The following is an 18,175-nucleotide window of genomic DNA, read 5'->3' on the forward strand; positions in this document are numbered from 1 at the left end:
AAGGGCCGGAATCTAAAGTCGGAAAAACAAAGTCACGGTTGTAATCAATGTCGGTTAATTAAGTATGGCTCTGCAGAAAAAGACGAGATGTGGTATGAAACACAAGCTCGTGCATTTCCGTTTGTTTTTACCAAATTAAAAGCGTATTGTTGTTAGTTTGCTAAGGCCAGCTCAAATAATAATTCGCTTTTCAGCGTGCACTGGCTGCTGGGAGCTTGGAGCTCGGAGCTCGGAGCTCGGAACTCAACAGGGGATGACCGCGACGAGACACAGGGGCGGCGAAATTGGCAAGGGGGTGGCTCAGAGTCACGGTCACGGTTCACAGGTTAATTATGCAGCTTGTTAAGGCACACCAGCGAAAAAAGCCACGCTCCAAAAAGAACACAAAAAACAACGCAGTCAAAAAAAAATAAAAATGAAAAGAGAAAACCAAAATGTTCCTGCAAAAAAATCAGAAAGAAAGTGGAAAACAAGAAAATTTCGCCAACGGCAAAAGGGGGGGTGGAAAATTCAGGGGGGGTGGCGAAAAACGGGGGCACTACATGTTGCGTTCGAGTTCGAAGCCAACTTTGGCCATTCGGGAAATGCTCCACGAACTTTGCTAATGAGGTTTAACGAAATGATTTTATTCTGAAATGTGTGAAAATCGGCGCAAAGTTAATGCTTTTATTTTGGACAGCTAATAATGAATTAACTTTATACTCCTATAATAAGGAAAGTCCTTAGTCCTTAGAGACAAATTGTTGTCTGTTTTCTAGAGAACATAATTGTAGGGAAACATAAAGCTATCTCATTGAAAGTTCTCGGTAGAAATTCTCTGCACTTCCATAGCAAATTTGTGCTATAATTTAAAGGGAATTTTTTGTTGCTTAATTAAACATCACCTCTTTCCTGCGGTGGCTTTGTTCTCTCGTGTTTTGGTTGGTGGATCTGGGGACAGACGGAGATTCCACTTGTGCCATTCACTTAGCCCAGCTCCAAACGACCCCAAAACCCAAACTATTCACCCGCGACCCAAAAAGTATGCAATGCATTGAGGCAAGAGTGAGAGTTTGTCACTCGCGCAGGGAAAATTAAAAGCATAAATTCTGTTCCCCAGAAACGCACGCGAAAAAAAAGGTGAAATAAAAGGAAACCATGTCCCAGGAGAGTAATGGTGGCCCAGCAGCAGGAGGCGGAGCAGCAGCGCCACCACAATACATAATAACCACACCCAGCGAGGTGGATCCCGACGAAGTGCGCTCCATGGCCGACTTGGAGCTGGGATCCCCCGAAAAGCAGGTGCAGGTACAGAGCCAAAAGTTCTCCAGCACGTCGAGCACCACCAAGGTGGCCACCCACTCCTTTTCGATGAGCAGTAGTGCCGGCACTACTGTGCAGCAAAGCAAACAGGACAGCGCCCAGCAAGTCCAGCAGCTCCAACAGCTGCAGCAGCTCCAGCAGCAGCAGCAGCAGCAGTCCCAGCGAATCATATCCAGCTCGACGAGGAGCCAGAGCCTGCAGTCCAGCACGATTGTGGGCGAGGCCACCACCATCACGAGCGGAGCCGCCCAGATGCTGAGCTCCTCGGCGGCGGCCTCGCTGGCCCAGCAGCTGAAGGCCCAGAGCTCCACCTCGATCATCACCAGCAGCGAGCAGAGGACCAGCACGAGCACCAGCAGCAGCAGCAGCACCCGGTTTATAGCGAGCGGCTCCAGCAACCTGGCCGGCGGCAACTCGAACTCGGCCAGCTCGGCCAGCAGCAAGACTCGCTTCCAGAGTTTCCTCCAGCAGCCGGAGGGCGCCCACGGCTTTCTGACGGCCCATCAGAAGCACGTGCGGCAGTTTGTGCGCTCCACGTCGGCGCACTCGGAGGCGGCAGCCGGAGTGGCTGGGGCACGGCCGGAGAAGTGCATCCGCAGCGCCTCCACCCAGATCGACGACGCCAGTGTGGCCGGCGTGGTGGAGTCCGCCGGAAACTTAACTGACAGCTCCGCCACCGGGGGATCCATGCAGCTGTCGATGAGCAAGCTGGGCCTGCAGCAGTCCTCCTCCATTCTGATCTCCAAGTCGGCCGAAACGATCGAGATGAAGAGCTCGTCGGCGGGCATGCGCACCCAGTTGACCCTGAGCGGTGGCTTCTTGGCGCCGCCGGGCAGTCGCAAGATAACCATTTTGAGTCCCATTCACGCGCCGCCCGGTCTGCATGACATGCTCAAGCGGGCCCAAGGACGATCGCCGCTCTCGCCCAGGATCAGCTTCCCCGGCAGCGATTCGGACCTCTTTGGGTGAGTTCATATAACTGGAACAATGTTCTCCGCCCTTTGGAATAGTAATTTAGCAAAGAGGAAATACATTAAATTCAATTTCTATGAAGCTTGTCAGCTTGTCCACTGAATTCTGCCTGCTTTAAATTCGCCCATTGTGCTGGCTCGAATTCAGTGTGCCAAAGGACACGGCCCCAAGTTTCCCCTTTGCTAATGAACCTGTTTATATCCTTGCCCGTGTCCTGGACTCTGATGGCACATTGAACCCGCTGCTAATTGTTGACTTGCTGTTGCAAGTTGTGGGGGGTGGGGGTAAGGGGGGTAAGGGCCTTTCATCACAACGAGAATTGCTGCAGAGACGCCGCCTGCCCCGAAAGCGTTGTCAAAATGCCAAAATTGTTTGTCATAGTCGTATAATTAAATTTAAATGTTTTTTATTTTCCGCATCCTCTCTGTCTTTGCCTGTCTCTCTTTCTGGCAGCGACAGCAGGTATATATATATATAAATATATATAAATATGTTAATACCAGCAGGCACAGAAAAAAATAATTTGAAAATAAAGAGAATAATTTTAATGAACCCCCAAAAGAGACGAAGGAGGGGGCGCGGGGCAATTGAAGCTGCCAGGCCGTGAAATTTTAAAGCGCAAAGGAAATCGAGAAAGGGAAACTTAAACAATTATTGGAATTACGTCCATTAAATGTATTTAAATATAATGGCGGGCGAAGGAAACGAAATGCAAATAGGGCCAAGAGAGAAGTGAGTGTTGTGTATTCCGAAAATAAATCGCTATGAAGCATTATACGCGCTAATGGTTAAACACGAAATAACTGAAGCGTAGGGAAAATGAAGGAGGGGGAGGGAGGGGATTAACCAGTTGACAGTTGTTGCTCAATATTTGCATATTTGTTTTTGAAACGCAAACAAATGTCGAGCGTAATTCTCAGACACTTTTAGACAGTGCATACTCGTATATATAACAAAAAAGGGGTAAGTCGGAAACTGACTAAAAGTGTGGTAAAAGTACTCAATGTATACAGAAATAAAATTTCAAAATAAATAGTGGTGTATTTCTTTGTATTTATGCCCAAATGTGCAGATATGTCCTTCTACTCTTCACATTCGACTAATCAACATTTAAACTAAAGTCTAAAGTTATTTATGCTCTCGTCCTAAGCCCGTAAATAAAATCTAATAAATCGCACGGATAACATGCCATTCTGCGGTGGCTTCTTATCAGTTGGCCAACAAGTCGGTCCTCCACTTCAGTCATAACATTAATTCCCAAATCAAAAATTCCCTTTGGAATTAGCCGAAAAATGGGAAGTTACATAGTGGAGGAGCCAAGGAATTTTGGCTGTTCTTCTGAAGGCATAGGAGGGGGAGGGGCTTCAAAAATCCACACAGATTCGCCAGCAGGCCGCAACATTTGCATAGCTTTGGCCACAAGGCAGGGTACCCCCCCTGGGTGCCCTCATCCCCTCAAACCCCCCGAACCCCTGACCCCTGGCCCCCTCATAAATCCGGGACTGAAGCTTAAGGCTCAACTTTCGGCCGGTCTCTCGGTATGCGTGACTTATGTTTACAGTTTATTTATTATTAAAAACACACAGACAAATGGTCCGAGAAGAAATGTTTATTATTGTTGCTGTTTGCCTCAGTCAAACAGGCCAAAAAAAAATAACAAAAAAAAGAAAACAACAGCACAAAAATGTATACAGTTCTCCGGGATTTGGGCGCATGGAGTGGGCAGGACGAGAAGTCCTGGGGGTGCTCCTCATTTATATGACATGTCAAAGTCGGCGGTTTGGCTGGCAATGAATTGAAAATTTCGACGCCCCAAGCCGGCGAGCTAATGTCTATATAAATTATACTCCAATCTTTAAGCTATCAGGGGATCGGCTCGGTGACGCAGCCCGCATTTTTAACAACTTCAGAAAGGGGTATTCCCCCAAGGAAATCCGGCGCTTTCGGATTGCCGACTTGTTTGTCGGTGGGTTAAATGGCATTGAGGGATTTTCAGAGCGCCAGAAGTTGCAGCCCAAAAAAAGATTTAAGTGAACAAAAGTTTTCGGACATTTAAAATGTGATAACTGTCGCGGCTGGAAGTTCAAGTTTTTATTTAGAAAGATTTAATGTGTGAAACTTTCAACGCTAACAAAATGGTAAAGTGTCCCTTTCATTAAATTTCCTTTTTTGGCCATTGCTCCTATTTTCAGAAAATAAACGAATCGCCTTAGGTCGATTCAACGTTGTTAACCAATATCTAGGTTAATGGCAGGGTGCAATTTCCCATTAATGTACCAAACACTTTGCCAATAACTTTTGGGTCTTGTATCCTTAAGGACAGGCCTCAAAATTGTTTTGAATTTCTGTGAATCAATCAGCACACGTAATTTGTTAATTAAGCCATTGAACTCTTGTCGGCTAACTGGGTTAGTTAACCCTTTAGGGCAAGCACTTCTCTACACAGCATGAAATTGTTAAAGTATATGTACAAATTTTGAAAATCATTGAGGTATCTTCATGCTGTATTTCAGATAAATAACTTTAAGCTGCTACAACATATTATTTTTCATGCGTGTAATAGTCATCTAACAGTCGTTTCCCCGAGGAACTTCAGAAGTTTCCCCTTTTCAAAAATGAGAAAGATGCAGGCAGTCGGTTTTCCCTCGGGAAGAAGTGTCGACAAAAAGTGGTTAAAGGGGACTTAGTCGGTTAGGATATGGGCCTTGTTCGCCTTTAAAACGTGCCTTTGCTTGCATATTTTATTTTGGAACTCTTCGTCCTCCCCACCGGCGAATATTCAGTCGAGTGTTGCCCACTTTAAGGCGCTAATGAAGGTATATTTACGCAACAAAAGATGAGAGCCAGAGAGCCGCCAGGACCTTTATTATTGTCAGGATATTAGTTGAAGTTCGTAAGCAACTCATTAGTTTAGACAGTTCCGATATTTAATACGTTACTTCGATTTTCTAAGTAATTAGGAGGCATAAGATAAACTATGAATGTTACTAGTTGGGCACTGCAAATAAAATGCACATGAAATTCGAGCCAATGCAATAATTAGCAAACATCATGCATTATTGTGCTCATACTGACTGCTATTTAAATTGTTGTTGCCTGACGGTTTTCGCTTTAAATGCGAGCATTACATAATAGCATGAATAATATTATGCATACGACACGTGTGACATTTGCAAGGCCATTTGAAAAAGGGAAAAGAAAGGCAGCGGAATCTCGAATGGCCATTTGAAGTATATCCCTAAGATAAAGGCAATCCGAGATGGGAAAATGCCAGGCACGGGCGAGAAACAGAAGCAGGCGGAAAAGGTGAGCCCTCGGATGCCAAGGAATGATAATAAACTCAAAACCATTAAAAAGAAAGGAGCAACGAACGAGGAAAGAGTTGGGGAATTTAATATATTTGCACTGCAAGCGTCGAATGAAGAAGCCAATTGAAATGGAGTGAGATTCGGTTCAAAAAAATTGACAATGCACAACATCTGTGTCCACTTTCTTATAGAAGACGTAACAATATTACATTTTGTTCAGCTTTTATTTTTGCAATAAACCTGGTTATTTCATTTGGTTTTCTGAACTGCTTGGTCCTAATTAAATCCTTCTTGTTTCCTCCTTTTTTCCTTAAAATTTCCCTTTTTTTTGCCAAAAATCCGTGGATTGGCCCAAGGGGTAAGATTTTCGCTTTGACTGCTTTTTTCAGCTTTGCAGTGACTTTTGGACCGGTTCCCTTTTCCATTATCCTCGCTTTTTTTTCTGAGCTGCTCACCAGCTGAGCTTTAAAATCCTTGCTGCACTTTGACAAAAAGCTGAAGGAAGCGAAGGAAAAGAGAGGAGATCTCAGGGAGCTAAAGAATTATTAGTCCGGTGCCTCATTGTTGGCAAATTTAATTAGTATGTTTAATGCTTCCTTACGGGAATTTCTAAGGGAATTCCTGAAAAATTCCATGCAAAAGGTGAAAAAAGTTCAAAGAAACCTGCATACTTTCTTCAATGAGGCATTCATCTTAGAAAGAATCTAGTCCATGAAAGCTCAATAGCAATGCGACGAACCCAGAGCTTTGGAAAATTGCTCACAACTTTTCCCACAGCTTTTCACCACACTTGAATTTTCTGGAAAAGCTGTCTAAAGCTTTGAAAGTTGAATAAAACTTGCTTAATGTTATTTTTGTTGCTTAAGGTCAGGATTTAAAAAAAAAATCTGGAAAAACCAAAATAAGAAAATGTTTACAAAGCTTTGTAAGTGATATTATAATGGGATTGTTTGCACTCTTCTGTAGCTATAAGATAAATAAGGTATAATTTCAACTTACTAATTTATCGTATTGTCTCTTTTCCTTTACAGGTAAGTTGATTGAATGCATACGATACGTTTTTAATTAAGCGACTTGGGTAAGCTCGATTGCATCTGAATTTTCGGCCATGGAACATATTTTTAACTTTAAACGCTCGACAAAAAAGCTCTGGGCTTTGTGCGAGCGATTATTGCGTATACGCGGCGTGCAACTGGTTGGTGGGCGTGTCGGTCCGCCCTTTTTTCAAACGTTTCTCCTGAATCCCTTTACCCACTTCGTTTTAACAATTTGACACCCAGGAGAAAAAACAATCAGCAACACGTTGAACCTTGGCATTTTCACTCGGCGTTTTTATGATTAACTTTTCGGTATGTGCAGTGGCTAGACAAGGAAACAGAGCTGACGCACTGAAAAAAAAACTATATATTATAGCAAATTCTTTCGTGGAATATATAGTTTTGTGGAATTAATCACTATGTGGGTATAACCATGACACATTTGTAATGTAATTGGTGTTATGAAGTCAGTACAGTGTATATTTCGAAAATCATCAACTTTTTTTGTATATGTATGGCTTTGCGAGACGAGGGCGGTGCGTTTCGCAGGGGCGTGGCAGACCGCCCACCTGGCGCTGCTGCGAGTGCAACTGTAAATGCATCAGGCAACTGAAATGGGAAATGAGAAATGAGAGACGCGTGCAATTTGTTTGTCCGCCCGCCACGCCCACCGCCCATCGCCCACGGCCCATCAGCCGCCCAACCGCCCGCTGGCTGTACCGTTAACTGTGCGTCAATGGGGCGGCGTGGTCGTGGGCGTGGCTGTTGGTCTTGGGTACACACGCTCAGCGGGCGGGGCGAAAAATCTCTAGCGAAAGCGGAGCTCAAAGAGCAGGAAATTGAAAAATATTAAGCACGAAAAAAATCGGAGCAGGAAAATAATGAAAAATGTTTTCGGTTACAAACTAGCTTGTTTGAAGTTCTCCGCAATCGATAGCAAAACGTTCGCGTTCAAAAGCAAAAAGATGCAGTAGTATTTCCAGGAATGGAAGTCTTCGGTTTTGGTTTCCTAATGAAATGTATTGGTGACAGCTCACAAAATTAGGCATTTTCTATTCAAGGCATTAATTGAACCAATAAAAAAGTGAAGAACAAAACACAAAACCATTCAGGTAATTTCACCTTCATGAGCCTCATGAAATTCGAGTTTCCCGGGTCGAGAAACACAAAACCACCGTTTTTGTCACAAATATTTGACTCACGGCGTTCCCCAAAAAAATCTCTCCAATAAACAGCGAACTGAGCACCCTCCCCGGGTGTTATTTATATATGTATATGTATATCTATATGTATGTATATCTCCCAGATGCCCAGATACCCAGGACCCCTGCCACGCCCCCTCATCCCGCCTATCTCTAAAGCCAGCCCCCTTGGGTGCCATTGCCATTGCCCATTGCCCATCCATTAGTTTTCTGCTTTTCCCCCGCCCCTGCACTTTTTGTTCCTTTTTTATTGTTGTGGCTGTTTGTCAAAGCAAAAGTGGACACAGGCCAGCGGGGAAATAGATTAAGGGGGCTCCTTGACACACGGGGTATTAATAACGTTTTTGTGAAATAGAGTTGACAAAAAGCGAGGTGCAAATAGATTAAATATCACCTACGAATATTCTAATTGACAACACTTTTCGGATTCAAAATAAGTTAGTACCAATGTATACATTTGCATTAGTAATTGGTTAAATGATAGATAGATAGAGCTATATAGACTTGAAAGAAACTCTGAAATCAGCCCTCGCTGCGAGAGTCACTTCCTTTCCTGGATGAATCTCCTTTTCGCTGTTAATGTACAGGGAACTGTAGAGCTGCGATACCATCTGGTTTGGCGGCGGTCATAACCATAACGCCGAAAAAGGCGAAAGCAGCTCGGGCTCCACCTGTTCTCCCTTTTTAGCGGTCCTTTGGAAAACCTCACCCAGCTCAGCAGCAAAGTTTCATTAGAACGAGTGGCGAGCGGCATTTTTGATGGATAACTCTCGCAGGATAATTGCACTTCGAGCCCGGGGCTCCTTTCAGGCCACTTTCACCTTCGCCGACAGAAATTTGAAACTTTTAGATGGCCCCCGACCCCGGATTCTCCGCTTGTTTGTGCGTGCAGCACCTTGAGGCACCTGGGGCACCTGGGGCAGCTTAAGAGCTAATGCCGAAATGCCGGAATGCCGGCAGTGAGTACTGGTAGTAGTGCAGCACGAGGTGTGCTTGTGTTTGTGTTTGCTGGTCGGAGAGTTTGAGCTCATGGGTGGGGTCAAGTCAGGGGGTCATCTAATCTGGAAATCAAAGACGCCTCGGGTTCCAAGTACGAGAGCCAAGTACGATAGTCGCACAGAGACAGTGGACGCCAGAGTCGAGATTTGCTGATGCTAACGCTTGAAATAATAATAAAAGTGTAGCTAGAAGACCTATACATTTGACGCAAGTCCAAAACCGCGTAGTCTAGTGTTAGTGAAGACGTCAACCACTTGAGTTCGCCGTCGAACGCTGCAATTGCCGCTCTGCCGGCGTCGCTGCCACCGCGCCCATTACTTGACCCCAGATTAGTTATCACCATAACACATTATCATAAGGTCTTGCCAATATCCAAAATGCAAATTGCAAAGGAGAAAAGATGCGTGAATGAAGTTTTCAAGTGCAGTGCGCAACAACAGCAAAAAGACAACAGCTAACGGCAGCGACGTCGCCAGCGCGGTTCTGATAAGAATGCACGGCGGCAGAGCAGAGGGCTGATTGGAATCAAGAGCGCGCAGCTTTCTGCGCAAAAGAGAATTCTGAAATGTCCGCTCTCTCCAGCAAACAGTAAATAATAGTTAATGGTCGCGCAAATAAACAATAATAATTGATGACCACCAATGTTTCCTCCGCCAACTGACAAAAGCAATTCTTTGAGAACCTAATTTCTCAGGAATTTCTTCAAGTTGGTCCGTACTCCGATAATGGTGCTCTCTCTACTACTACTTTGCGCACTTCATTCAGTAGAAAAGGCGGGTCATGGTCGCACCGCACCTTAAATACTCTGCAAATATTGAGTGAGCATAAAAAAAGTAAATTTCGCAGTCATTTGTGTTGGCGCTCTGATCAGCATTTTGGACTAATATTAAGGGCATACAGTTAATATATCTCTCGCGAAAAACAAGCTTTCTATATTAACCTTGGGCAATGATATAATTTAATTTGATTTGTATACACTTAGCATCTGCGGTCAACAACTATGTATTTTGATGAACGCGTATTTGAATTCAACACTAGACAAAATAGATTCATTCACTTCTTACGCGCACGCGTTCATTTTGTTCATCTTCTTTTTGCGCTCTTTCGCTCCTGCTCTCCGAAGTCGCCGTCGCTGCCGGCGCAATTCGCCGCCACTTTCTGCCTTTCTCTGCTTTTCCGCTGCTTTTTGCGGCAGTGTAGTGCGGTCGCTGCAGCAGAGAGCATCGCATCGGCATCACAACGCATATCGCATTTCGTGTGTGTGTGTGCGTGTGGGTGCGTGTGTGTGCGCGCGCGCCGCCTAAAAATAATAAAATAAAGAAGCACCACATCCATAATCATAATAATAATAAACAATAAATTCGCGCAGTGGTCGCAAGTGCTAAATAATCGCTTAACAAAACAGCGTTGCCCGTGAATTTTTTGTTCTTGTGCATTACCTTTTTTTTAAGTGCTCCTCGCACGTGTGTGCAAAACAACAACAAAAAGCAGGAGAAGGGGAGAGAAAGAGAAGCTGTAAATTACATAAAAGAAGCAGCAGAAGTTAAGATAACAGAGTGAAATGATAAGCGGCGGAAAATAAAGCTACACAATAATACACCAAAAATATGGCCAGTAATTACAGAAAATATATGCAAAAGTCGTTTAAAAGTTAGTGCAAAATAAACAAAACAAAAACCAAACAAAGGGCGGCATCAAAAAATGCAAAAGGCGTGCTAACAAAGCACACGCAAGTGAACACTAAAAACTGATAGCAACAAAATACTTGAAAACTACCAAAACTCTTCCAACTAAAATCGTAAAGCCAAGAAAATTGCCAAAGTTGCAAAAATAATAACTATACAAATAATCAAAACTTCGATGTGTGTTACAATAAAAACCCTCAGTGAAAATACAACAAATCTGGAGTGCTCCATTATAACAAAATAATACACGAATAAACAGATAGTTGTATTTGGAAAAATAGACCATATTCAAAAGAAATATTGAAAACAAGAAAGATAATAGTAAATGCGAGTGAGTATTCAACACATGTTATTAATCAAAGCAAATATATAAGATTCTCAAGAAATAGGTAAAATTCCATATTGGAACTAAAGAAAAAATGCAAGAGTGGTAGCCACAAAAAAAATACTAAAATTCGTACTGAATAACTATAGTTAAATAACAACATAGTTGGAATCTATAACAGAAGTTGACCCAAAACGAAGTAAATACGTGAAAATGCAAAACAAATACAAAACCAATATAATAAACTTAAACCACCGCAAAAACTGATCTTAATATATGTGTATAACGAAACCAATTTAAATTAGTGATAAATATCTTGTCAAAAGAGAGCTCACTAGACGATAAAAATGGGCCATTTCTTACAAATAATATAATACCAAAATCCACAAACAATCCAAACGACTTTCATATTCAGTCTGATATGAACGAAATTATTCAACTATTATTAATAAAACTGCTAAAAACTGGGTAATTGGGCTAGAAAATGTTTTTTTTTTTTTTTAGAAAAGAGAGAGACAATTTAGAAACCTAATTATATTAAAATTAAAATCTATTTTCGAAAGAACTAAAAATCAGCACGCAAATTTAATAAGTTAAAATTCCCAAGAACAATTAAAAAACAAATTCCAAAAATTCCCTATTGTCTTCTTAAAAATGTAATTAATTCTTCAACAGTTTTCAAAGTAAAAAAAAAGTATTTAAAAATAAATAAAAGATTTCAATTAAATTATTTCAAATTCTAAAATCAAGTTTTTAATTCGCCCAATATAACAAGAGTATCGAAAATCGCTCAATCTCTAAAAAAACCCAACTTTCGTAAAGTTCTAGAATGCCGCCGCCGCGACGTCGACGCAGTGCGTGATTGTGCGTGCGCCTAGTACTCATGTGTGTCGTGTGAGCTTCTGAACTGGCGACCAAAACTGACGACGCCGTCGCTGCCTCTGCCTCAGCCGCAGTCGCCGCCTCCGCAGCAGCAGCAGCAGCAGTAACAACAACTACAACAACAGCCACCAGGGCCGCAGCAACCACACCAGTTGCAACTGCCCCAACAGCAGCAACACCAACAGCGATAACAACAACATATAGATCGCGGAATCTGCTGAAAGCCACCGCCAAAGTGAAGAAGAAGAAAAAGTGGAAGCAAATCTCCTTCGTCGACGACCAGCAACGCTTGAAGCAAGCAGCGACGTCGGCGGAGCGCAAACGCTCCACCAGCAGCGCCCCGCCCGCCCTCGAGAGCAACGTACCGCCGCGGTTGGGGCGCTTTCTGCGGCAAAAGAGCAGTGAGACCAGCAGCGCTGCAACGTCAGCAGCAGCGGCTGTGGTGACAGCGGAAGCGGAAACAGGACGCCGGAAATCGTCGGCGGCCTCGATCATCGCAGCGGCAGCGGGCGCTGCTGGCTTGCACAACAACAACAGCAGCAGCTGCGCAGCGACCGCCAGCGAGGAGCAGAACTCGAGCGGCACGCTCACCGGCAGCAGCGGCAATACTTCCACGTCGACGTGGTGCGGCAGCATCAACTTCCTGGTGTATATGGTGTGCTCGTTTTGCTGCTGTTGCTACAACTTTCGCAATTCGCCGTCTAGGTGAGAAGCCGCGCCTATCGATAAGTAATCGCGATTTATCGCGATTTCCGTTTTTTCTTTTTTTTGCAACTTTGGCTTGAGCTAGTCCCGGAATCTTTAAAGCGAAAGTTTACTTTCTTACGAGAATATCGATAACTTATCGAAACGTGAGCGAATTTTTCATAGATGGAGCTGCACAAATCATCATATATATACTTTGCGCTGCCACTGCGACCAATAATTTGTCAATGCTTTTTATAGCATATTCAGTGCTGACATTACCCCCTGATTCCATTCCATTCTCCCTGGGGATCTCTCTCCAGCGATATTTATAATTAAGTTGTTAGAATTCTATTCATAAACTATACATCTACCCGCGAGTTGTGCCATTTGTTTAATAAAGCATGACCGAGTCCCCATTCAAAGCGAAGCTTATCTAACAGCAAAAAAGACAACAAAAGCGAACAGAAATCAGCAAAGAGTGAAAAAAGCTACGTTCAAATTGCAGGCAATTTTGATAGCTCACACGATCTGCTGGCGCATGCGATGCAGAGCACCGAGAGGATCAATCAGAGCATGTGATGTTCATTAGTTGATCAAAGCATCAATTAATGAAGAAGCCCACTTTTTGGTGCTTCGATCTTAATCACAATCGACTTTTTCGCATCTCTATTGGGTGAACTGCAGATGTGAAGGGTTAGAAGTTAGGCGATTATCGAATGAATATGTGAATTAATGAACTAACTCAATTACGAGTAGATTTGCCAGCAAATACTTGACTCAAGGCATTCCAATCAGGCGGATAGCATCCTGCTGGCCATTATCCTCAATGATTCGACCACTCGCATCGCCCACCTCCCGTTATCCGTTTTCTGCAATCGGTAAGCTGCTTGCTGCGAAACCCACTTGGGACTAATTATTACTTGGCCATCCTGCCATATATCCTTCAGAAATCAAAGGAAAGAGACGGCAACTGCTGTTGTCGCTCGCCAGAGAGAGAGAGAGAGAGAGAGAGAGAGAGAGGGCAGATGTGGCCTCTGCTCAGGTGGCATTGCTGTGGCGCCGGCAGAGCGAAGCGAATAGAGAGGCCTCTTTCTTTATTTTCGTTTCATTTTTTTTTGTTTTTTGTTTTTGGTGTTCCGAGCAATCAAATTTTAGGCGCAGATTAGAATGCTGCGAGGTCAAAGTTCAAGGTTGCACAAACCCCCAAAAAACGGAGGGGTTGATTTTCCAACTCCCAGCGCCCCTTCCCCATTTCGCCGTCATCTGTTTGTTTCACATTTGGCAATTAGCATTTAACGCCTGTTATTTTCCCTTCGTATTAATTGCGTAAAATGTTAATCTGCTCAACTTGTCACCGAAATAAAGCAAAGAACAACAAAGGCAAACAAAAACCTCAAACGCCCAAACCCCAGAGGAATAAGCAAAAGCAGTTGGGAAACCAACTGGGAAGCTGAGTACGTCGTGTTCCCCTCCTCAAGTTCAACCACTTCAAAGGTCGTTGATGATGCACAGTGGTGCCTCGAAATGCCTGCTCTATAAATACCCCTTCATTATTATTATTATCTGTATTATCAACAAAGTTCTTGAATGACACCATTTCAAAATATCCTACAGTAAAGCTTTTGCAATATCTAGAACCTTATAATTGATTATTTCTTTCACCTTTCTCTTTACAGGTAAGTCGATTATGTGCCTATCTTTATTGTCAGCGAAAATCTTTGGTAAGCCTATTTCATCGGGAAATCAAAGTAAAGTAAACGTAAGCTAGATATTGCGCATACGCCATGTGCAACGGGAAATTCCACGATAATGGTAATTCAGTAGCAATGAGCTGCAGATGCGGCATAAACCTAAACAGCATTCTCAAAACTGGCTTCAATGTTTTTGGACCCGTCCACTATTTGTGCTCCATATATTTGTTTGTTTTTTATTTTTTTATATTTGAAGGGGGCCGGTCTGCATTGTTAGCGCTTTTTTTTTGCTGCTTTTGAGATAAGAGCTTGGCTGGTGTTGTTGTAGTTGCAAACTGATAAGGGTCCAAAGAGTCGGCACGCTTTGTAGAATCCACCGAAAGCCCCCAGAAAAGCAAATAAAGTCGAGGCTATTGTCGATTTTATTTTTTATCACATGTGATAAATGAATATGGGAAAGCAGCCAAGCGATTAGCGAACCAAAGGAATGAACCGTTGAGGATTTCACTGTTTTTCTTCATCAGAACTTTGCTGCTGATCGAAACATACTATAGCTTATATATATAGTTTGGTGGCTGCGTAATTACTTCCTAACTTCGAAAACAGTGGCTTTTGCGAGTTAATTAATTTGAAAAAATGACCATTAAATTGATTGCGCATTTGACTTGATTGCAGAAAAACCAGAAAATGGCTTAATTTATTAAGCTGGCAAAGTATGACACCGAATTTATGGCTGCATAAATCACACATGTGTACTTACATGTGTGTATGCGGATTATACATGTGTCTGAATTTGAATTCCCCAAACAACAATTGAAAAGTCCCCTCTCTTTTTTCTATATATCTAGATATTTACATTTACATATATGTATGTGTATGTTTTCGCCAGACTTTTTTGCGCACCCCAATTTTTCCGGCAATTTCTTTTTTTTTTTTGAGTTTTTGTGCAAGAAGTTAAAAAATGGAAAAGTAATGAAAAAAGCAACGACGACGCTATGTCTGCCCGATCTGCTTATAATTGGATTTCCGCTGTGTGCTGAAGGGAGAGGGCTATACTAGAGGGAGAGGGCGCTACTGTGCGAGTGAGAGGGCACTAGGCGGCGGCAGCTGTTTGATGATGAATCTCAAGTCGCTGTCTCATTACAACTTTCAATTTCAATTGCTTCTTTCGCTTCTATTCGCCCTCTCGTTTTCGCATTATGCTTAGCATCTACGCTCTCACGCATGGCTCTTATTTTAGGCTACACTGCGAATAACTTTCGTAATTTTACAACCTTTAATGGCGAGTTATCAGTGTCTATTTATGCATCTTCAATTGCCTTCTATAGTTCAGCTATTAATTATGTTTAATTGGTTGGATTTGGAACAGCGATAGAAGGCATGCTCAGTAGTTCAACAAGTATTTCTCTCAGTGCCGTAGCCCCCTCTCGCTCGCACTCCCAGCTGTGTTGGCGCCTGGCTCGCCTTCGCCTCAATTCGAATTCGTTATTCGCCTCGCTTCGTTCGTTTTTCGCCGCCAACTGCTCTGCCCGCGGCGACAGCGACGCCGGCGCAGGGTCTCGTTTTCGCTTTCGCTTCGCATCGTTTTCATCGTTTTCATCGTCTCCGTCATATAACAACGTTCGCCGTTCGCTCCGCACACACAATTTGCGTTTAAAAAATTCCGCAAAAACGCAATTCGCGAAAATCGTGCACAATTCGTGAAACGGTAAAAAATCGGTCGAAAACCGCGGATTAATCTGAAAAATCAACAAAATATAACGGCGAAAGCGTAGTGTGTGCATAATATTAAGGCGAAGAAGAAGAGGAAGAGAGAAAGAGGACGCGGTGCAAAAGGAGGGAAAATGGGATGAAAAGCACAGTTCCAAAAGGCGAAAACAAGTGGAACAGACAAATAAACAAAACAGCGAGGAAGAAGAAGAGTGAGAGAGAGAGAGCGAAAGGAGAAAGAGAGAATTTCAGGAAGAGTGAGAGCGGGAGCGCAAACTAGTGCATAAGAAACAAAAACAACTGTAAATAAGTTGAAATCACACAACAATAACAAATCAAATTAATACCAATCCAAACCAATAAATAAATTACATAAATTTATTAACAATTTTTTTAAAGGACACAGTTATGCAGGTGACAAAGTAAACCAAATATGTAGATATGAATTGATTAGGAAAATGAGAAAGCCTGAGGTAACGCAAACAGAAAAAAACTTAATTAATTGAGAAAAACAAAATGCCAAAAAGAATCGCAGCAAATAGAAACAAAACCGCTGAAAAACAAAAAAGGCCACCCAACCTCTGGCAAATTTTAATGTTTTCAATTAATTGCTGCGGCCCAGTTTAAAAGTGGCGATAAAAAACCAAAAGCGCCAAAAACAAACAAAAAAGAAAAACATTTTTTCGCCGGCCGCATAAAACGGCTCCGACGTCGGCGTCGACGTCGGCAGAGCAGCGACTGTTGATTTTTATCAGCGCAACAACTGCGAACCGAAAAAAGAGTACAACACTCACACAAGTAAATGGGAAAAATCTTTTTTGGAGGACATATTTGTTTTATGTTTAGCTCTTTTATTTTAATATGTGATCAGGATTATTTCCAGTGTATGTCTAATGAGAGCTTCATGTGACCTTGAACTCGCCCAGCTGACACATGGGCAGAAATGATCACGTTGTGCTCTATTGATCGGTTTTTTAATAACTTGCGATTCCCATTGAATGGTGGTACTCATCTTTTGCCCGTCTCGAGTCCTTGATTGTATTTTCTTTTTCAACTAATTTGATATCATCTTATTCTTCCTCTCTGCTTCTGTTGTGCATTCAAACGAAAACGAGAACGAAAATCAAATCAAATCAAATTGAATTTTCAGCTCCCGTTTTCCACTGAATGGGATCCTTCAGACCTCCTCCTCCTGCCCCTGCCCCCCGTCGCTCGCTCAATCCGCATCTCCTTGCCGCCTGCGACGTTGCCACTTTTCACTGCGAAAAGTCTAACTCCATCGGCCATCGCGCGTTGATTTCTTAAATGTAATTTACCACGGGTCCGGCGTTCGGATCCGTTTTTCCTTCCCGACTCCCGGTTCCCGATTTTGCCGCTTTCCTGGTTTTCCCGACCTTCAAGGACCACGCCCCCAACATTTATTCTATTTATTTGCGAGGCAAAATTCTATTTGCTGCTTGGCTTGGCCGAAGCAAATCGAAATCAAAGGAAAATTGTAAACAAACGGGTGGCTGAAAGTCCGGAGTAAACATTCTGTTTTGCATAAAGTCCAACAACTCTCGGCTTAAACAAATCAAAAGTTTCCAGTTGAAACGGCGAGGCATCACAAAATCCTTGAAAGCCTACATTCTCACACTCAGAACAGAAAATAATCAAGAACTGCGTTCCAATATATATTTTTTTATTTTTTTAATAATTGATCTTTAAGTTCGAGAGATAAAGCCCCACAATCGACTTTCCCTATCACGATACTATCTATTATAAGATACGCTCCATTCTTTTCCACAAACGTTTAAATATTGAGTTGCAACCAAATTGTTTAGGATGTGTTTTAGAAAGCTCTGCCTTCAGTTCCCCATCTGTGGCCCCGTCCAATGGAACGTTGCATAACATTCTGCTTGGTCACACACAAAATGGGCAATAATTCCAAGTCGTACTTCTAGTCACGTATCGGCTATTAATAAACCCCCGAGACAACCCACGGAATTCCGAGGCGTCTTGGTGCCCAACACACTCACCCAATTCTGCAGCCTCGCTGATCGTGCAGTGGTTATATTTTTATGGCCATGGCTGTGCAGTTGCTTTGGGCCCATCAAAAGTCTTATGAAGCTATTGAAGTCTATAAATAGTTGCAGTATGGGCTGATTGCATTTTTATGTTCGCCATGCACTGTGCAAAAAAAAAATATGACTGCTTCGAAGAATATAGATTTGTGACCGCCACTGTGAACTACACTACACAATCGCATGGTTGGAAAACCAAAAGGGCAAAGTTCAAGTGATCGTTTTGGATCAGATGCGATCTGATTTCGATTCCAATTGGTTGGATTGGATCGCTTTGTTTTGTTTGGCGCCGTCTGAGTCTCTTCAGACTTT

The 18,175-nt window shown here is 42.9% G+C and overlaps 1 protein-coding gene across 10 annotated transcripts in view; it reads left to right on the forward strand.

Annotated features, from left to right (window-relative positions):
• Positions 1-18,175, forward strand: part of LOC117148073 (cAMP-specific 3',5'-cyclic phosphodiesterase) — a 93,608-nt gene that overhangs the window by 33,351 nt on the left and 42,082 nt on the right. For 3 of the 10 annotated variants that reach the window (XM_033315272.1, XM_033315274.1, XM_033315275.1), the window contains exon 3: positions 1,100-2,267. The exons of 3 other annotated variants lie outside the window; for them this stretch is intronic. In XM_033315272.1, the coding sequence (XP_033171163.1) occupies positions 1,138-2,267 (1,130 nt within the window). In that variant the 5' untranslated portion in view covers positions 1,100-1,137. Of the gene's footprint in view, positions 1-1,099; positions 2,268-10,026; positions 10,837-11,652; positions 12,418-15,682; positions 15,865-18,175 lie in introns of those variants that run through there. 4 more of the 10 variants (XM_033315278.1, XM_033315281.1, XM_033315276.1 and 1 more) reach the window with 4 other exon arrangements.

This window comes from Drosophila mauritiana, chromosome X (assembly GCF_004382145.1).
Source record: "Drosophila mauritiana strain mau12 chromosome X, ASM438214v1, whole genome shotgun sequence".
NCBI lineage: Eukaryota > Metazoa > Arthropoda > Insecta > Diptera > Drosophilidae > Drosophila > Drosophila mauritiana.